Genomic DNA, 22,771 nt, shown 5'->3' on the forward strand with positions numbered 1-22,771 from the left:
AATCCTGTCTGTGAATAGTAAATGCACTCTAGCCTGGGCAACAGAGCAAGACTCTCCTAAAAAAAAAAAAAAAAAAAGTTGGCCAGGCACGGTGGCTCACACCTGTAGTCCCAGCACTTTGGGAGGCTGAGGCAGGCGGATTGCTTGAGCTCAGAAGTTTCAGATCCGCCTTGGCAACATGGTGAAATCCCATCTCTATTAAAAAAAAACAAAACAAATCGTGTGTGTGTGTGTGTGTGTGTGTGTGTGTGTGTGTGTGTGTGTATCCAGGCATGGTGGTATGCGCCTGTAGTCCCAGCTACTTGGGAGGCGTAGATGAGAGGATGGCTTGAGCCTGTGAGGTAGAGGCTGCAGTGAGCTGTGTTCACGCCATTGCACTCCAGCCTGGGTGACAGAGCAAGACCCTGTCTCAAAAAAAAAAAAAAAGAAAAAGTGTCAAAACATAGAGAAAGTTATACCATGCTAGCAACCAACACTAATAAAAAGAAAGCTGGAGTAACTACAGTAATTTCAGACAAAGCAGACGTCAGAACAAGGAAAATAAACATAAAGGGAAGTGGTACATAATAAGAAAGGGGTGGCTGGGCATGGTGACTCAAGCCTGTAATCCCAGCACTTTGGGATTACAAAATACTCAGCTGAGGCAGGAGTATCACTTGAGGTCAGGAGTTCAAGACCAGTCTGGGCAATACAGCAAGACCCTGTCTCAAAAATAAATAAAAAGATAGCAAGCAACCAAGAAAGCAAGCAAGAAAGTGGTTAATTCCCCAAAAAGACATAACAATATAAAACATATATGCAACTAACAACAGAGCATCAAAGTGAGGCCAAAAAAACTGATAAAACTGCAAGGAGAAAAACAGAGAAATCAACAGTTATAACTGGCTTTTTGATGCAGCTTGTTGAGATAACAATAAATCTTTGTCATCAATATATTATCCCTTCCTCCCAGCTTTTTGCCTGCAAGCTTGATACACCTACCTTCTCTTTGTTCAAAGAGGTGAAAACACTCAATGGGCCAGAGGCAGGTTCAGAGCCCTAGGGAAGACAACTTCCCATAAGTGAATATCGATTAGTTAATAACAATATTAATAATAATAGTTATTATATAATTAGTACATATTGAACATTATTATGTGCCAGGCACCATTCTAAGCACTTTATAAGCAATATCCCTTTGATTCTTCATAATAACTTCGTGAGGCAAATAACTACTATTATGTATATTTTCCAAATGAAGAAAGTGAGGCATTAAAATGTTAATTGACCAAGGTCAAAAAAGCTAAGTGGGGCACTGGATTTGACTTCAAGTAGGGGCCCTTGCTCTTAATCACAGTACTAAGATATGCTGCCTCCCAATTTGGAAGCAAATAAGTAATAAAATGGTACTTCATCTCAATAGTTTGAAACAACAGTTCAGGCTTTTGCTTTACATGTAAGTTGGTTAAATAAATGTAAGCATTTTTAATTTTTTTTTAAAGAATCGATGAAGTTGTACTGTATTTGATGCCCAAAAGGCACAACTCCTTAGTGAAACCCTCAGGAAGGTTTGTTTTTGGAAAGAGTTCAGGAAAGGCAGAGGTGCCTTTGGCAGACAGGTGGAACGAAGTGGGACTGGTGCAGGTACCTGAATGCGCTGAGGTGAGGCTACAGCAGAGTCGGTGGAGATTATCTGGATGCGTGGGGAGGGGCTGGTCATCCCTGGAGATTCCGGCCGAGAGGTCTGTGTACGTGTTACCTGTGGGCGAGAAGTGGGCTGGATCACAAGGGGGTTCAGAATGATGCTCAGAGGTGGCCTGAAGACCATGCCTCTTGCTTTCCCTGTGGCCTGGAGTGATAAACTTGTGTGGTTCTGAGGTTGGACCCAGAAGGATGACAAAGGAATCAATGAGATGTTGCTACAGGGTGCCCCCCAGGAAAATACAATCTTAAAACAGCTGTTCCTAATGTTGGAAATGCAAGAAGAAACCAAAGGAATTTGCAATTCTGCTCTGCACACTTTAATAAAGTAAAAACCTACCAAAATAACATTTTAAAGATGATCTTTGAATGTTATCCCTGTCTCCAAAGCCACCTGTAAACATTCCTTTAATATGATGGTTTCCCAAGAAAGGCTCTCACAACACACCAGGGGATGACAAACAAAACCGACATTACACTGAAAACTACTGGGATTAGTACTTATACAAGGCTTCTGGTAATTTCTCAGCCCCAGTGGGATGGAGCTAGGAAAAGCCTGTCAGGACCACAGGGTCTGAAATTTAGTCAATACTTATACCAAAGGCAAGGTTCAGGTGCTAAGTGGTCACCTGGATATTTGGAGTGGACAGATATATTTTTTCTTGATAGAAAGTGTATTGTGGCTGGGTGTGGTGGCTCACACCTAAAATCCCAGCACTTTGGGAGGCTGAGGTGGGTGGATCACTGGAGGTTAGGAGTTAGAGACCAGCCTGACCAACATGGTAAAATCCTGTCTCTACTAAAAATACAAAATTAGCCAGGCATGGTGGCGTATGCCTGTAATCCCAGCTACTAGGAAGGCTGAGACAAAATTGCTTGAATCCGGGAGGCAGAGGTTGCAGTGAGCCAAGATCGCGCCACTGCACTCCAGCCTGGGCGACAAGAGTGAAACTCTGTCTCCAAAAAAAAGAAAAAAGAAAAAAGAAAAAGAAAAAAACCCCCCAAAACAAAAACACAATAATCAATCGTATTTTTAGATATTAGCAATGAGCAATCTGAAAATGAAATTAAGGAAGCCATCCCACTGACCACGCATCAAAAAGGATAATATATTTAGAAATAAAATAAATTTAACAAAAGAAATGCAAGATTTGAATACTGAAAACTATAAAATATTGCTATGAGAAATTTAAAACACCTAAATAGGCCGGGCACGGTGGCTCACGCCTGTAATCCCAGCACTTTGGGAGGCCAAGACAGGCGGATCACGAGGTCAGGAGATCGAGACCATCCTGGCTAACACAGTGAAACCCTGTCTCTACCAAAAATACAAAAAATTAGCCGGGCGAGGTGGTGGGCGCCTGTACCCCCAGCTACTAGGGAGGCTGAGGCAGGAGAATGGTGTGAACCTGGAAGGCAGAGCTTGCAGTGAGCCGACACTGCGCCACTGCACTCCAGCCTGAGCGACAGAGCAAGATTCCGTAAAAAACAGAAATAAAAACAAAAACCCTAAATAAACAGAGAGACATTTGTGTTCATGGATTGTAAAACTTAATATTGTTAAGATGGTGATATTTCCCAAATTGATCTACAGATTCAATGTAATCCCTATCAAAATTTCAGGTGTTTTTGCATAAATTGACAAAATGATCCTAAAATTAATATGGGAATGAATGGGACCTAGAATATTCAAAACAATCTTGAAAAAGAACGAAGTTGGAGGACTCACACTTCCTTATTTCAAAACTTATTTACAAAGCTACAGCAGTTAAAACCGTGTGGAATTCAGCAATCACACTTCTGGGTATTTACCCAAAAGATTTGAAATCAGTTTGTCGAAGAGATGTCTGCATTCCCATGTTCTCTGCAGCACTGTTTGCAATAGCCAAGTTACATAATCAACCAACATGTCCATCAATAGATGAATGAATAAAGAAAATGTGGTATATACATACAATGAAATACTATTCAGCCTTTAAAAAGGAGGAAATTCGGTCATTTCTGACAACACGGATGGAATTGGAGAACATTATGGTAACTGAAATAAGCCAGGCACAGAAAGACAAATACATGTTCTCACTTAAATGCAGAATCTAAAAGAATCAAACTCGGCCGGGCGCGGTGGCTCAAGCCTGTAATCCCAGCACTTTGGGAGGCCGAGACGGGCGGATCACGTGGTCAGGAGATCGAGACCATCCTGGCGAACCCGGTGAAACCCCGTCTCTACTAAAAAAAAATACAAAAAACTAGCCTGGCGAGGTGGCGGGCGCCTGTAGTCCCAGCTACTCAGGAGCGTGAGGCAGGAGAATGGCGTGAACCCGGGAGGCGGAGCTTGCAGTGAGCTGAGATTCGGCCACTGCACTCCAGCCTGGCGACAGAGCCAGACTCCGTCTCAAAAAAAAAAAAAAAGAATCAAACTCATAAAACCAGAGTAAAATGGTAGTTACAGAGGCTGAGGGGCAGGGGGAATGGGGAGATGAAAGGTCAAAAGGTACAAAATCTCAGACAGGAGGAATACTTTTATTTTTTTTTAGATCTATTGCACAGCATGGCGAATATAGTTAATAAAAGGCTAGTGTACATTTCAAAATTGCTAAGAATAAATTTCAAATGTTCTCATGGCAAAAATAAGTATTTAAGGTGATGGATATGTTAATGAGCTTGATTTAATTTTTACACATTGTACTCATAGATCATAACATCACTCTGTACTGTAAATATAAGCAATTATAAACTCAATTTGTAACTTATAAAAAAATTGCAGTACTGGTATAAAGACAAGACATACAGACCAATGGAATATAACAGAGAACGCAGAAATAAACTCTCACGTGTATGTTCAAATTTGAGAAAGGTGACACAATAATTCAATAGGCAAAGAACAGTCTTTGACAAATGGTGATGGGACAAGTGGAAATCAAACACAGGGGAACAAATCTGGATACCTACCTTGCACTATCACACAAAAAAAATCAAAATGGATCAAAGATCTACATGTAAGAGTTAAAACTACAAAACTCTCAGAAAACACAGGTGTAAATTTTTGTGAACTTGAATTAGGTGATTCTTAGATGACACCAAAAGCAAAAGCAGCACAAGAAAAATTAGAAAATAATCATCAAAACTAGAAACTTTTTTTTTTTTGGACAAGATCTCTTACTCTGTCACCTGTGCTGGAGTGCAGTAGTGCAATTATGGCTCACTGCAGCCTCATCCTCCTGGGCCCAAGCAATCCTCCCAACTCAGCTTCCTAAGTAGCTAGGATGACAGGTGTGTGCCACCATGCCCGGTTAATTTAATTTATTTTGTTGTTTTGTTTCTGAGACGGAGTTTCACTCTTGTTGCCCAGGCTGGAGTGCAATGGTGCAATCTCAGCTCACTGCAACCTCTGCCTCCTGGGTTCAAGTGATTCTCCTGCCTCAGCCTCCCAAGTAGCTGGGATTAAAGGCATGAGCCACCACGCCCGGATAATTTTGTATCCTTAGTAGAGACGGAGTTTCTTCATTTTGGTCAGGCTGGTCTCCAACTCCTGACCTCAAGTTATCCACCTGCCTCGGCCTCCCAAAGTGCTGAGATTACAGGTGTGAGCCACCGTGCCCGGCCTTAAAAAAAATTTTTTTTTTTTTTTGAGATAAGGCCTCACTCCTGGATGCCCAGGCCAGAATGCAGGGGCATGATCTTGGTTCACTGCAGCCTCAACTTTCCAGTCTCAAGTGATCTGCCCACCTCAGGCCCCCAAGTAGCTGGGACTATGGGTGTGCACCACCTAATTTTAAATTTTTCTGCAGAGATGAGGTCTCCCTATGTTGCCCAGGCTTGTCTCCAACTCCTGGTTAAAGTGATCCTTCCTCCTTGGCCTCCCAAAGTGTTGGGATTACAGGTGTGAGCCAGCATACCTGAACCCAAATTAATGAGCTTTGTGTTTCAAAAGATACCATCGAGAAAGTGAAAAGACAACCTATAAAATGGGGGGAAAAAAGTGCAAATCATGTATCATTACAACTTAACAAAAAGACAAAAATCCCAATTTAAAAATGGGCAAAGAGTTAAGACATTTCTCCTAGAAGATATACAAATGGCCAATAAGCACAGGAAAAGATGTTTAAAGGTCATTAGTTGTTAGGGAAATGCAAATCAAGACCACGATGAGATACCACTTCATATCCACTAGGGGCTACAATATAAAAGATGGACAATAACAAGTATTGGTGAAAATGTGGAAATGGGAACCTTCATACACTGCTGGTAGTAATGTAGAATGGTACAGTTACTTTGGAAAACAGTCTGGCTGTTCCTCAAAGGGTAAACACAGAGTTGCTATAGGACCCATAATTTCACTCCTAGGTATATACTCAAGACAAAGAAAAACATATGTATACACAAAAGCTTGTATACAAATGTTCACAGCAGCATTAGTGATAACAGGTAAAAAGTAGAAACAACTCAAATATCTCTCAAATGAAGAATGGATAAATGAAACATGGTCTATCCATGTAATGGAATATTATTTGGCAATAAAAAGGAATGAAGTGCTGATACATGCTACAACATGGAAGAATCAGCCACAAAAGACCACCATATATTGCATGATTGTATTTACCTAAAATGTCCAGAATGGGCAAATCCACGGAGACAGAAAGTAGACCAGTGGTTGCCCAGGTGATAGGGGAACAGGAGTAGCAAGAATAATTGTTAAGAGATGTGGGTTTTTTAGTGGGGGCATGATAAAAATATTCTGGATTTAGACAGTGGTGATGGTTGCATACTCTTGTGAATGTACGAAAACCCACTAAGCTGTCCATTTTTAAAAAATGAATTTTATGGTATGTGAATTATTATCTCAATTTGATAAAATATTATCAATTAATTCATTACTGGGCTATTAAATTTTTTTCTTTCATAAGCACACATTTTAACAACAACAAGTTCACTACAATGAAGTCAACAGAATCCCGTATTTTTACAGTGACTTTTAGGTTAAAAAATATGGATTAGCTCTCTCTTCGCTAAGAAATAGGCAGGACAAGCACAACCATTTTATAGGAGGTATGGTGAGGTTCAGATCCTGCAAGGTATGTCTCCCAGGATCATGTACACATAATGGCTGGCTCGGTTTATTTGTAACTGAAAAGAAAAGGCTGGCCATTTTATCAGAGCATATTCATTGAATCCTTTAACAATGAACATTTACATTTTTCGTTGAGTCCATTAGTTTGCAAGTTAATTCTGCCAGTTTCAGATACACTTATGTGTTGCTTAAAGACAGGAATATGTTCTGAGAAATGTGTCATTAGGTCATTTCATCGTGTGAACATGATAGCATGTACTTACACAAACCTAGATGGTATAACCTACTACACATCTAGGCTATGTGGTATGGCCTATTGCCCCTAGGCTACAAACTTGTACAGCATGTGACTGTGGTGAATACTATAGCCAACTGTAACACAATGGTAAGTATCTGTGTATCTAAACATAGAAAAGGTACAGTCAAAATGCAGTTATAATCTTATGGGACTATCTTCCTTCCTATAGGCACTCCGGCACTGACAGAAACGTCATTATATGGTTCACATTTGGTTTGTGACTGTATTGAGAATTCTTCACTGGCAGAATAATAGGCCAAATTTTGACTTACATCCTTACTTTACTTGCAAGAAGTTTTAAAGTCATCAGCATTATTGGAGTACCCACAGGCTATGGAATCTGACAGACCTGGACTCTGAAACTTGTACTATCACCTTAAACAAGTCATTTAAACCCCTAACCAGGCCCGGTGGCTCACGTCTGTAATCCCATCACTTTGGGAGGCCGAGGAGGGCAGATCACGAGGTCAGGAGATAGAGACCATCCTGGCTAACATGGTGAAACCCCGTCTCTACTAAAAATACAAAAAATTAGCCGGGCGTGGTGGCAGGCACCTATAGTCCCAGCTACTGGGGAGGCTGAGGCAGGAGAATGGTGTGAACCTGGGAGGCAGAGCTTGCAGCAAGCTGAGATCGCGCCACTGCACTCCACCCTGGGGGACAGAGCGAGACACCGTCTCAAAAAATAAATAAATATATAAATAAATCTTCTAATAGCGAATATGTGAAACTTCAAAATCTCCTGAAATTCAACATGGACATATTGTTACTACTTTATGGCACTGGTGTGAAAGTTAATGAATAATAAGTTAAACATTAGTTACCTTCAGCAAATGGTAACTGATACTGTCATAAACCTGAAAATTTTTCTAAACCTAAGTTATAAACACTACATAAGTGTCTTTGGTACACATGATACAATGTGCTAATGTGTCTCTCAAACAGAAAATTCTTTGTATTTTATTTTAAAATATAGTATTAAATCCAACCTCATATCATACATAAAAATTTAAAAACACAGGTGCAAATCCTTATGACCTTGGATTAGACAATGGTTTCTTAATATATTAACACTTGAAACAAAAGCAACAACAAAATACATAAAATGGGTTTTACCAACATTAAAATCTTTTGTGCTTCAAGACAATTAAAGTGAAAAAGAAAATGGATAGAATGGGAGAAAATAATTCTCAAATCATATATTTGATAAGGGACTTGTATTCAGAATACATATGAAGAACCCTTATAACTCAATGAGAAGAAGACAAAAACCAATTACAAATGATCAAAGGGGTTGAACAGACATTTCTCCAAAGAAGATACACAAAATGGCCAATAGGCACTTGAAAAAATATTCAACATCACTGGAAATACAAATCAAAACCACAATGAGATACTACTTCACACCCACTAGGGATGGCTACAATAAAAAAGACGCATGATAACAAATGTTAGCAAGGTTGATGAGAAACCAGATCCTTCATATACAGCTGGTGGGAACATAAAATGGTGCAGTCACTTTGAAAAACACTCTGGCAGTTCCTCAAAAGTTTGAAAATAGTTACTATTTGACCAGCAATTCCACAGCAATTCCACTTTTAGGTGTGTACACACACACACACACACACACACACACACGTAATAAAAACGTGTTCACAGAAAAATTGGTACACAATGTTCATAGCATTATTCCTAATAGTCAAAAAGTGAAAACACCCAAGTCCGTTAAATGATGAATAGATAAAATGTGGTGTATCCGTACAATGGCATATTATTTGGCAATAATGAAGTACTGGTATATGCTACAACATGGATAAGCCTTAAAGACACTATGCTAGGTAAAATAAGCCAGTAACAAAAGACCATATATGATTCAATTTATATGAAAAGTCCAGAACAAATACAAAGATAGAAAGCAAATTAGCAGTTGCCTAGGGCTGGGGGGTGACAGCTAAGGAGTGTGGGGTTTTTTTTGACGGGGTAATGAAGATGTTCTGGAATTAGGTATTAGTGATGGCTGCACAATATTGTAAATATACTAAAAGCCACAGAATTGTACACTTTAAATAGGTGAACTGCCAGCCTGGGCAACATAGTGAAATTTGGTCTCTAGCAAACAATTAAAAAAACTAGCTGGGTTTGATGGCGTGTGTCTGTGGTCTCAGCTGCTTAGGAGGCTGAGGTGGGAGACTCACTTGAGCCCGGAGGGTCGAAGCTGCAGTGAGCTATGATTGTGCAACTTCACTCCAGCCTGGGTGACAGAATGACAACTTATCTCAAAAAAAAACAAAAAAACAAAGAATTGTATGGTATATGAATTTTATCTTAATAGAGCTGTGATTTTTTCTTTTCTTTTTTTAGAGACAGGGTCTTGCTCTGTCATCCAGGCTGAAGTGGCACAATCATAGCTCACTGCAGCCTGGAACTCCTGGGCTCAAGCGATCCTCCTATCTCAGTCTCCTGAGTAGCTGGGACTACAGGTACATTCCACCACAGCTGGCTACTTTTTTTTTTTTTTTTTTAAAGAATGAATAGGCTGGGCGTGGTGGCTCACATCAGTAGTCACAGCACTTTGGGAGGTTGAGGCAGGTGGATCACGAGGTCAACAGATCGAGACCATCCTGGTCAACACGGTGAAACTCCGCCTCTACTAAAAATACAAAAATTATCTGGGCGTGGTGGCATGCACCTGTAGTCCCAGCTACTCCGGAGGCTGAGGCAGGAGAATCGCTTAAACTCGGGAGGCGGAGGTTGCAGTGAGCTGAGATTGCACCACTGCACTCCAGCCTGGCAAGAGAGCAAGACTCTGTCTTAAAAAAAAGAATAAACAACAATAACAAATTCAATCCATGGTGTAAGGGGTTGGGGTAGAGGTCATCTTTAAGGAAGAGGGTGCAGGTAATGATTGGGAGAGGGGCATAAGGAGAGCTTCTGGGCTGCAGGAAATTTCTATTCTGTTCTTAACCTGGGTGGTGAGTACATGGAAATGTTTTCTCTGTGATAATTCATTGTGTTATAAGCTGATGAATTTTAAACTTAGGTATGTTATACTACAATAAAAAGTGCTTTTTTAAAAACATCAGTGCACAGATGAGTGGATAAAAAACCAAAAATTTAAAAACACTATTCAAAAAGTATTTAACATATCTCAGAAACTTTTCTATGTCATTAAGACAAAGTGACAGTGGTCTATGCTTTACTTGAACCTGGTAAGCACTCTGTGCCACGTTGGGGTTGTGTGCACAGGGCAACCAGATGTGGCCCTGCCTCTAAGCTGCTGCGGAGGACGAACAGCTACCAGAAAGCACAGGTTGGGTGCTGAGACTGCTATTCCTTGGCTTTGCTACCTTCCCTGAGCTACAGTTTAAACTCCCTGGATTTTGGCTTCCTCACCTGTTCAGCAATACACTTGCAAATTTTATTTATTCCCCTGATATGAGAAGCCCTAAAGACCCTTTACCTGAGAGGGAGCATGGGCCATATTGGCAATGGGCTCCCTGTAGGCTCAGTAATAAATTTAGATTGAGTGAACAGCCCTGAGATTCAGTGAAAAGATGATTAACTCTGGAAGTGACAGGTTAATCAGAAAATGTTTGGGAACCCCTACTCCTGAAGCCATTAGAAAAAAGGTATGTTCTAGTGGCGCCAGAGGCAGTTGAGATATGGTCTTGCATGAAGGCAAAGTGATGTTATGATGTGACTGCTAAGAAATTATTGCAGGTATATGAATTTAGAGTCTGATAATTATGAACAGACATCAAGGCAAGAAATTTACTTTTTTTCCAGAAACTTTTTTTTTTTTTTTGAGATAGCGTTTTGCTCTTATCACCCAGGCTGGAGTGCAGTGATGCAACTTTGGCTCACTGCAACCTCCGCCTCGCAGGTTCAAGCGATTCTCCTGCCTCAGCCTCCTGAGCAGCTGGGATCACAGGCACCCACCACGATGTCCAGCTAATTTCTGTATTTTTAGTAGAGATGGGGCTTCACCACGTTGGCCAGGCTGGTGTCGAACTCTTGGCCTCAGGCGATCCGCCTGTCTTGGCCTCCCAAAGCACTAGGATTACAGATGTGAGCCACCATGCTTGGCTCTTTTTTCCAGAAATATTTTATTGAGACTCATCAGCACAGCAATAAAAAGTCAGTTTGGTAAAAAGGAAATAAAAATATTAGATGCATTTCTGACTAGTTGAAGTATCTCCTTTCTATTTTTTCCTGCCTAGCACCTCAGCGCCTAATGTCAGTCTTGGCCTTTGCCTTACCCTATTTTCTACCCCTTTAAGTCGCTCAAGTTGCAAAGGATAGGATCACTTAGTTTACACTGTATAAATGCCAGACAACACCCAGGTGTGTGTTATACCTTGGTTAGGGCCACTTTACCTTGACAGGAAAACTGCCAGTTCAAAGGACTCAATTAAAACCATGGGCAAGCTCAGTGTGAAATGTCTTTAGACAGGCCTTCCAAGGCATGGTCTCCAACTCATACTTAAAAGGGTAAAATCATCTGTTCCATTTCACATCCTTTCTAAAGGTAACCATGCTTGCCGAACACAGAAATGTTTTACTGAACACTAAAGAGTTTAATAAAAGCCATGCTCCTCTGGCCAGCCTTTCCTGACACCCCTCAGGTTAATACAAATGCCCTCCTCTGGGCTCCCACAGTCCCTGCACCTTAGTACTCTCCACAGAGCACCAGGGCATTTCCTATTTCTCTGTTTATTCCCAAGGCCAGGCACATATTAGGCCCACAATGAATGCTTAGTGAATGAACACTTAGGGAATGAATACCTTTAGGGATGAATAAGCAGTCACTGTCTTACAGTCTTTGATCCTGGGACTCCGCCTGGACTTTGCTTTGCTTTACTCTACTCTTGTGCCTGTCTGCTAATTAGATACCCTGGAGGTACAGCACAACACCTGCCTTGGTAGTTCATTATATAAACCAAGGAGTACTGGCTTCCACCGACACAGGTGGGTTTATCAGGCTGTTGAAGAAGTTCATACATTTTCATCCTGGAATGAGAACGTCCTCTATTCCATAATGGCATGACATTGCTTTGACAGCAGGGTTTTTGTTGTTGTTGTTGTTTGTTTTATAAAGAAATAATTGTCAGGAAAAATTTCTGAGGCTTACATGCAATCACTTGCTGAAAAATGAACATCCAGGCTGAAGATGATGCTCACAGGCCAGGTGCAGTGGCTCACGTCTATAATCACAGCAGTTTGGGAGGGCAAGGAAGGAAGATCACTTGAAGCCAGGAGTTTGAGTACCAGCCTGGACAACACTGCAAGACCCCATCCCTACTAAAAATCAAAAACATTATCCAGGCGTGGTGGCACATGCCTATAGTCCCAGCTGCTTAGGAGGCTGAGGCAGAAGAAGCACTTGAGCTCAGGAGTTTGAGGCTACAGTGGCAGTAAGCTACGATGGCACCACTGTGCTCCAGCGTGGGCAATGGAGCAAGACCCTATCTCAAAAAAAAAAAAAGGGATTAACAAAAGAAAAAGATGCTCATATCATTGAATTAATGTGCAATGTGCAATATTAAGAGTTTCTAAATCTATAATTTATTCTGGATTTTGGCTACAAAAATTCTTATGGGTTATTAATAGGATAACAGAGTTACACTCTGTGAAAACACAGATTGTGCAGATCTAGTGTTACAAATTTCAAACAGGAACTCAGTACTTCTTAACACTCCAGTGAAATCATGAACAATGTAAATGCTTAAGTAGGGTAAAGGGTGTCAGGCAGGAGACACCTCCAGCTTGAACTGAAATGTACCACATAACCTTCACTAGTTTATTTCAAAGGACCATTAAATAGTAAGTGTGTTGAAGGGCCAATGGGCAAAGAGATTAACCCCCTTTGTGCAGCAACTTGCATCAGCGAGAGGAATCCATAGGAAGCTGCTGGCTTTTACGTGCAGTTCCAGTCCTCAAAGGACTAGAACCTTACAATAACAGTGTAAGTAAAGAACTACTTCTCTTGATGATATATATATCCAGCTCTTCTTTACAATAAAGCCAATGAGGGAATGAAATCTAAATATTATAAACCAGCATCATTTATATCAGAATTGATTAGACAGTTTTGAATTTTACAGTTGGTAATAGAGATTTTAAAAAGATAAAACTTAGCGCTAAATTTCTTGTCACAAAAAAACAAAAATCCCGAGTCAACAACCACTCCCCACAATTATGTAAAACAATGAGATATTCAAGAGCAATATGGTTCATAAACTGTTCACAGGCCGATTAACCTGCCAAAAACAACAAACAACTTTTGCCCCACCTAAATTTACCCAGCATATTCAAATACAAGTTCCTATGAAGAAACAATTTGCTAGGAGCTTCGCACAGCAAGCCATTAAATTGAATTTCTTCAAATATACAATAGGTGTCTAAATCCACTGCTATTATACTAACTGCTGTAAAAATAAGTGCCTATTGAAATATACTGCATTACAAGGAGGCTTCTCTCAGAAACACAGGGAAAGAGAATAGACTTCCATACTGCAGTCTTGTTTTCTTTAGGACACTCACACTTACCATGCTAATGGCTCCCTGCAGCTTTATTTATATTTTTTCTCAGCAACCTCCCAGGCCAAAGGTTGGTTGAGGGAACTCACGGGCATTTGCTTTCAAACCCTGCCAGTGCAGATTCCATTCACCAAAACCAGACAGGGCTGTTTAAAGATGCCCTCTCTGTGACCCAGCTCTGCGGAAGGTCAAGTACACTATCACTGCCTGTAACCAAGGAAGCAAAATCGACGTGTTCTTGCTGTTTTGCCAGCTGCTGAAACAGTTTGTCTAATAATATGACTAATTGCTTCTAGGGAAGATGTACTCTGCTTTACAAAGTTCTCCCTTCACCTAGATTGTTGCCATTGTTAAACTCTCTCTCCCTCCACCCCTTCCCCCTTAAAGATCACCTTTCCTCAACTGAAAGTTCACAAGAATGTTACCATGGAGTCCAACCAACTCAAAACATTTTTAAACCTACAAGGAGAGGAGGGAAGACTTGGAAAGCCCAGAAACACCACATTCTGCATATAGCATCTTCAACCTAACAGTGCAGTAATCTAATATTCTTCCTTCTTTTTATTAAATAAAGACAAAGTCTGGCTCTGTCACTCAGGCTGCAGTGCCAGTGGTGCAATCATGGCTCACTACAGCCTTGACCTCCTGGGCTCAAGTGATCCTCCTGCCTCAGTCTCTCAGAGTAGCCAGGACTACAGGTATGTGCCACCACACCCAGCAATTTTTTTCTTTTTCTTTTTTTTGTTTTGAGACGGAGTCTTGCTCTTGTCGCCCAGGCTGGAGTGCAATGGTGCAATCTTGGCTCACTGCAACCTCCACCTCCCGGGTTCAAGTGATTCTCCTACCTCACCTCTCGAGTAGCTGGGATTACAGGTGCCCGCCACCACATCCTGCTAATTTTGTATTTTTAGTAGAGATGGGGTTTCACCATGTTGGCCAGTCTGGTCTCAAGCTCCTGACCTCATGTGATCCACCTGCCTCAGCCTCCCAAAGTGTTGGGATTACAGGTGTAAGCCACTGCGCCAGGCCAAATTTTTTCTTTAATTTAGTTTTTGTAGACACAGGGCCTCACTATGTTGCCCAGGCTGATATTCGAACTCATGTGATCCTTCCACCTGGGCCTCTCAAAGCGCTGGAATTACAGGTGTGAGCTACCATGCCTGGCCCTAATATTCTTAAAGATAGGAGGTATTTGCAAGTTCCTCTTTCACTTAAAGTGTAGGCAAGAATATACGGACTATTTTACATACAAAAGACCCACAAGAACAAAACTGGGCTCATTTAACCATATTTACCCAACATGCACCAGGCATATGAATACAGGATTGAGTTCTGGACTCAGAAGCCTCCCATTCTGGCAGGAAGATGGGCATATGTAGTCAGAGCAAATGAAGAACACTATAATAGGTCCATAGAATGACTTCAAGTCTAAGTTCCACCCCTTCCCCAAAGCCACTGAGGGGATGGAGCTCCTGAAGTCACAGTGCATTAGTGGTGAGGCTGAAACTAACACCTAGGTTCTCTGGTTTTGAGACAAGAGCACCTGCCACTAACGTACACTGCAGCCCCCTGATGGACATGGGGACTCACTACTTGGTTTTTATAACTCAACAACTGATATGAAGTGAATGCTGACCAATCAGCAAAAACAAACAAAACAAAAGCCTAGGGGAAGAGTAGGAGGAAAGAGGTGTTACAGATATTTTACATAGGGTGGAGAAGGAGGTTGAAAGAAAAAATTTGAGAATAAATTCACGCTGCAATAAATGATGAAATTTCCACTCCAGAAGTTTGTATGCGTACTAACATAAAACCATTTATGGTGAAATAAATATGTAATTCGTTCTCAGATTCTAGCACAAACCCAGGTACTGCTATCCAAAAGAGAAAAAAAATTAATCAAGAGGGGAAAAAAAAGAGATGAATTGTCCTTTGAGTAGATGAGAAATCCCTTCACCTCAAAAACTATTTAAAGTTCTAAGAAACACAACACTTTATTCACTAGTAAGTGAATAAGTACAGCCAGTAAACGTGCTTTATGTATGTGTAAAAGGAAAGATTAATACAAGGAAGCAAAAAGTTCCAAGACTAAACCACTGAGGTCAAGAGATCTGGTCCTTTATGATCAGAATTGCTCATGTCCTCTGACCTGATAGTTATACTTCTGGGAATCCACCTTATACAAATTATCCTAAACACAGAAATGGCTTTATCAGTGTGTGGTCCTAAATTCTTTTTCTAGGAAATATAAGAATTCCCTCTCCCAGAGGTTTGGGTGAGGCAGTGCCTTTCTCTACCTGTAAAAACAGACAATGCCAGATATTTGCAATCCTGCTTCCCCTGGAAGAGAGCAGGGGGTCAATCAGATTCACTGGTCTCACAGACTTGGCACTGGAAGCTGGAGGTCCATCTCCAGGCTTTGTGGTACTGGCTGTACAGCCATGGCTTCACCAGACTGGCTCTGCAGCGTGATTTGGGGTGTTGTTCCGAGCTGCAGAGCTACTTCTCCAGTCCTCCCACTGTAAAGTTTATCTGTCTATCTATATATACATCTGTCTGTTCATCTGTGCATCTTTTCGTCCTCACGTGAATATACTATTAATTTATAATACAGAAAGATCAAAAGCAATTTATATGTCCCAAAGTAGGAGACAGTTTAGTAAATTATGCTATGTTTCCGGGATACAGAAAAACAATGATCAAAGCAGGTTATGTGGCAACCTGGGGAAAAGATGATGGTATTTATTCTGTGTAATAACATTTTATGAAAACACAAGACACAAAGGTATATGCACACTGTGATTACAACCAGATGATATGCATGTGAGAAAAGAGCAAAAGATTTATTCATTCAATAAACGTATCTTGATTGCTCACTGTGTTCCAGGCACTGTATTTTAGGCACTGGGAACACAACAGCAAATGAAACAAAGTTCTGGTCTTCCTGGAATCTACATTCTAATGTGATAAACAAATTAAGTATATATGTTTGTAGATAATGAGAAGCATTATGGAGAAAGACAATGACAGAGGTAGAGGTGGAAATGATTACTTTTACGCAGTATGGTAATAAATTCACAACTTTTATAATTAATTTAAAAAAACTTTGTAATACAAGGCTACCTTTTAAAATCAGCAAATATTGCTACAAATTAGCACTATGATCTTATTTTCTACCCCACATCTGAAATTACTGGTGTCCTTCACATTTTTCTTCACTTTTAAAAGAAAAACTTGGCAGCATGGTGGCTCATACCTCTAATCCCAGCACTCTGGGAGGCCAAGGCAGGAGGATTGCTTGTGCCCCGGAGTTCAAGACCCCCTGGGTAACACAGAGAGGCCTCATCTCTACAAAAAATAAAAAAACTAGCTGGGTGTGGTGGCATGTGCCTGCAGTCCCAGCTACTTGGGAGGCTGAGGTGGGAGGACTGCTTGAGCCCAGGAGACTGAAACTGCAGGGAGCTGTGTTCCTGCCACTGCATTCCAGCCTGAGTGGCAGAGTGAGACCCTGCCTCAAATAAAATAAAAAATAAATAAAAATTTTTCTTACCCATCTAAGAAATAACACGGAAACTTTTTTTTCTTGGTAAAATGAAGTATAAAAGTCTACTTTGAAACATAATTATCAGTCTCCTTGCCTATTAAATAATTGCTACTAAAGATTTAAAAAAACCAGGCTGCTTCTGCAATTACAAAGCTAACCTGAATCATCCTGGTGGGCAGCTGATTACATGGAAACACACTACACTTAGAATTACGTTCACGTTTGGGTGGCACTCCTATTAACAATTTCCCTGGAGAAATCAAGAGCAATGCTCAACCTGTGACCCTGAGTAAGATGTTAACCTTCTCCCACAGCAGATGCTAATTTTTGATTTTTTATTCTGGTAGATAAAATGGTTTCATTTTCTAATTCTCTATTTTCTGTGACCAATAAAAGGATATGCTTTCCAAGGTCTTTTTAAAGGTATCAGACACTAAAGGTATACCTCACATACAGATTTCAAGAAAGGAGATGTTCTCTATGACACAATGTCATTACTCTGTGGCAAGACATACTGTAACAAATCATTATGGCACAACACTTCCACGTAAGGTATAGATCTTTTGCAAGGGCATCATGCTTCCTCAATTTTCTCCTTAATAATTCCTCCTGTCAACTGTTTCCATCATATTATAAGTAAGTCCAATCTCACCTATTCTAACATTAATTCTATTTAACATTTATTCCAGCTGACTCTCTACATTTCCTCTACAAAACAGTTGTATCTTCTTAGTACCCTTATTTAAGTATGTACTTACTTAAGAAGTATGTGACTTATCTGTTATATCATCTTTAGTAGTTATGCCTGAGCATTTACATGAAATACATATTATTTCATAAGTTGCTTTCTTTTTATTTCTCCTGAATATAATTATTATATATTGATTTTTGTAAGTTATTTGCACATGAATGCTTATATTTTCTATGAATATCACCTTGGTATAGTAAAAGGGTCTTTAAAAAATACTGTTTAAAAAGGCGGCACTGAGTCTGAAGGAACTGGAATCCCCTAAGAGGAAGGATCTCACGGTATGTACTTGATGCATACCTGCTGAATTAATAACTGATCTAGTTAATGGTGCTACTTCTTGCATATGAAGTTATGTGACTGTTAAAAAACTGCTGGGGGAAAAAAAACCCTTAGAAGATACACTTTGACCCAGACAGCTTTTAATTTCAAATTCTACTTCTAGTCTAGAGAGACAGACACTCCCACATATGAGCCCAAGGAGGCATATATAAAGATGTCCGTCACAGTACTATTTATGCTTGAGAAAATCTGGGAAAAACTAAATGTGCATCTAATTGGAAAATACTTCAATGTGCAAACTTAAATGTGTGTCTTAGAGGAGTAGCTAAATAAGTATAGCTCTAATCTATAAAATATTATATGAGAGTAAAAAGGAATTATGTATATCTCTAAATCTGAGACAGTTAAAAAAATCAGCTTTCAGAACATCATAACCAGTGTGATTCCATTTTGTTTAAATTTTAAAAATCTATATATTTCTATAGCTACATAAACATGGATGTAAATACCTATAAAAATTCTGGAAGAAAACATAAACTAAAAATAAATTAAGCCAATTTCAAAGACTCAGTATCATAAAGACCATATCCTCTGACTACATCGTGATTAAGTTAAATATAACAAAAATGTAATTAATCACAAATGTAAAACCCAAAGCTATAAAACTTTTAGTGAAAAAACAGGAGAAAAATGTGACCTTGGATTAGGCAGAGATTTTTAAATATGACATTAAAAGCATGATTCATAAAAATTTTTAAAAATCGATAAACATCAAAACAAAAAAATTCTATTCTTCAAGAGACTGCCAAGATAATGAAAATATAAGCCATAGATTGGGAGAAAAATATTTGCAAACCATATATCTCATATAGGACATGTATCTTACCCAGAATATATAAAGAACTCCCAAAACTCAAGAAAAGAAAGAACTCAATTTTAATAATAGGCAAAAGGTCTGATAAAATACTTCATCAAAGATGATATATGGATGGCAAATAATCACATGAAAAGATGTTCAACATTAGTCATTAGAGAAATGCAAATTAAAATTACAATTAAGAACTAGTACACATCTATTAGAATGCTTAAGAGTAAAAAGACGGACCATATTAAGTGTTGGCAAGGATGTAGAGCAACTAGAACTCTTCTGCACTGCTAGTAGGAATATGAACTCATACGACGACTTTGGAAAACAATTTGGCAGTCTCTTTAAAAAAAGAACCATATGATCCAGCAATTCCACTCCTAGCTATCTACCCAAGAAAAAGAAAAGCATATGTTCTCACAAAGACATACACAAATGTTCACAGCAACTTTAGTCGTAATAGTCAAAAACTGGAAGTAACCCAAATGTCCATCAACAGCTGAATGGATTAAGCATATCTACACAACAGATACAACGTAAAATACTGATATACGCAACGACATGGATGAGTCTCAAATAACTTCGCTAAATGAAAGAATCAAGACAAAAAAAGTGGACACATTGAATGATTTAATAGAAAATTCTAGAAAATGCAAATCCATCTAAAACAATTAGAAGATCAGTGGTTGCCTGGGGATAGATGTGGCTAGAGCTATACTCAGAAGACTACATATAGTCTAATGCTTATATTAGAAAAGAAGAAAGGCTGAGATATCAATAATTTGAGTATCTATCCTAAGAATTTACAAAAAGAATAGCAAAATAGGTGCAAAGAAAGTAGAAGGAAGAAAATAATAAAGACAAATTAATCAGTGATAAAACAACTCTGGTGAAAATGACCAAGAGGAAAAAAGAGAGACGACAAATAATACTAGGATCGCAAAGGAGATTATAACTGGAGATACTTCAAACATTAAAAATACAAAACAAGGCCGGGCATGGTGGCTCATGCCTGTAATCCAGCACTTTGGGAGGCTGGAGTGGGCGGATCATCTGAGGTTGGGAGTTTGAGATCAGCCTGACCAACATGGAGAAACCTGGTCTCCACTAAAAATACAAAATTAGCCAGGTGCATGCCTGTAATCCCAGCTACTCGGGAGGCTGAGGCAGGAGAACTGCTTGAACCTGGGAGGCAGACGTTGTGGTGAGCCAAGATTGTGCCACTGCACTCCAGCCCTGGCAACGGGAGTGAAATTCCATCTCAAAAATAAAAAATAAAAAATAAAAATTAAAAAAAAATACAAAACAAGGATGTTCTAAAAACTAGATGCCAATAAATTTGAAAACGTAGACAAAATGAACAAATTATTTGAAGAAGGCACAACTTACTAAAACTGAGTCAATCACAACTTGAAAATCCGGAAAGTCTTAACCATTAAAGAAATTCTATCAATAGTTAAAAATCTTTCCAAGCACCAGCAGTTTTACTGGTGTGTTCTATAAGCATTCAAGGACCAAATAATTCTCATTTTATGTACATTATTATAGGAGGCAGGAAACAAGGGAACCTTCTCCCAACTCATTTTATGAGGCTAGCATAAATTTAAGAAAAATTAAAAGTTAATCTCACTCATGAACACAGATGCAAAATTCCTAAACAAAATGTTAGCAAACTAAGAGTGTGTGTGTGTATATATATATTCTGGATTATGCTCTTTTTTATATATATTTTTATATACATATATATATATATATATATATATATATATATATATAAGAGCATAATCCAGATTAACCTATCAAGTTGAGATTAACTGCAGAATATAAGATGGGTTTAATATTACAAAGTCGAGCTAATTCACATTAACTGGTCAAAAAAGATAAATCATATGATCATCTCAGATCATTAAAAAAAGAGCATCTGACAATTGAACTCATGGAGACAGAGAGTGGAATGATGGCTATCAGAGGCTAGGAAGGGTAGTGGGGGGAATGGTTAATGGGTACAAAAATATAGTTAGATACAATGAATAAGATCTAGTATTTGATAGCACTACAGTATAATTAGTAATAAGTTGTACCTTTCAGTATAACTGAGGGAGTACAACTGGAATGTTCATAACACAAAGAAATGATGAATGCTTGAGGTAATGGATACCCCATTTACCCTGATGTAATTATTATGCATTGTATACTTGTACCAAAATATCTCATGCCCCCTACAAATATATACACCTACTATGTATTCACAAAATTAAAAATAAAAAAAAAATTAAAAATAGCATTAGATAAAATTCAGTGTGTGCTGAATATAACAACTTTTACTCCAATGTCCACAATCGAATAAAGGCTCATAGCAAATTGTTGAAATCATTCCTTTTAAGATGAGGAACAAAGCAAGGATGTCTGCTATCAACGCTTCCATTCAACACTGTACTGGAGATCTCTGCCAGAATAAGGCAAGACAAAAGCACAAGGATTGGAAAGAAAAAGATAAGACTGTCATTAAATCATAGATAACATAAAAATCTAAATGAATTTATTAGAATTCGTAAGAGCAAGATTGTTAAAAAAATCTATAAACAAAATCATTTACATTTCTACATACCAGTGAGAGAAAATAAAATTTTTGTAAGATATTTACAAATAGCATCATAGAACATAAAACACTGGGAAATCAAAGATGTGCTTAATTTTTGCAGAAAAAATCAAAGAAAATTTAAATAAATTGAAAGATTTTCCATGATGGATTGGAAGACTCAATATCATGACATCAATTCTCTCTAAATTGATTCATTTAAGTATTTGCAATTCCAATTTTAAAAAGTCAGCAGTCAACAGGTTTTTGTTTCTATATGTGTATAACCCTAACAAGTTAATTTAGAAATTTAGAATGGGCAGTTGCTCACAACTGCTTGAGCCCAGGAGTTCCAGACCAGTCTGGGCAACATAGCGAGAACTCATCTCTACAATACTAAATAAATAAATAAATAAATAGCTGGGTATGGTGGCGCACACCTGTAGTCCTAGCTACTTGGAAGGCTGAGGTGGAAGGACTGCTTGAGCCCAAGAGTTTGAGGCTGTAGTGAGCTACGACTCTGTCGTTGTACTATAACCTGGGCGACAGTGTGATGTTGATATTGAATGTCAACTTGATTGGACTGAAGGATGTAAAGTATTATTCCAGGGTGTGTCTGTGAGGGTGTTGCCAAAGGAGATTAACATTTGAGTCAGTGGACTAGGAGAGGCAGACCCACCCTCAATCTGGGTAAGCACCATCTAGTTAGCTGCCAGCCCAGCCAGGATAAAAGCAGGCAGAGGAACATGGAAGGGCTAGACTGGCTAGGTCTTCCGGCCTCCACCTTTCTCCTGTGCTGGATGCTTCCTGCCCTTGAACATCGAACTCCAAGTTTTTCAGCTTTCAGATTCTTGGACCTACACCAGTGGCTTGCCGGGGGCTCTCGGGCCTTTGGTCACAGACTGAAGGCTGCACTGTCGGCCTCCCTACTTTTGAGGTTTTGGGACTCAGACTGGCTTCCTTGCTCCTCAGCTTGCAGATGGCCTATTGTGGGACTTCACCTTGTGATCATGTGAGTCAATACTCCTTAATAAACTTCCTTGTATACATTCATCTATCCTATTAGTCCTGCCCCTCTAGAGAACCCTAATACAGACTTTGTCTCTTAAAAAATTTTAAAAAAAAGTAAAATAAATAAAAATTTGTATTGAAGATCTTTAGACCAAGT

At 39.2% G+C, this 22,771-nt stretch overlaps 1 protein-coding gene across 10 annotated transcripts in view; it reads right to left on the minus strand.

The window, feature by feature from the left end:
* Positions 1-22,771, minus strand: part of NR2C2 (nuclear receptor subfamily 2 group C member 2) — a 102,690-nt gene that overhangs the window by 44,227 nt on the left and 35,692 nt on the right. For 7 of the 10 annotated variants that reach the window (XR_002515737.2, XR_002515738.2, XM_017946064.3 and 4 more), the window contains 2 exons: positions 1,628-1,738; positions 982-1,038 (listed from right to left, as the gene is read on the minus strand). Coding sequence is in view for 7 of the 10 variants with exons in the window: in XM_017946062.3 (XP_017801551.1) it covers positions 982-1,038; positions 1,628-1,738 (168 nt within the window). In the remaining 3 variants the exon portion in view is untranslated. The remainder of the gene's footprint in view (positions 1-981; positions 1,039-1,627; positions 1,739-22,771) is intronic. The other 3 variants (XR_002515739.2, XM_017946065.3, XM_021922681.2) reach the window with 1 other exon arrangement.

This window comes from Papio anubis, chromosome 2, assembly GCF_008728515.1.
Source record: "Papio anubis isolate 15944 chromosome 2, Panubis1.0, whole genome shotgun sequence".
Classification (NCBI taxonomy): Eukaryota; Metazoa; Chordata; class Mammalia; order Primates; family Cercopithecidae; genus Papio; species Papio anubis.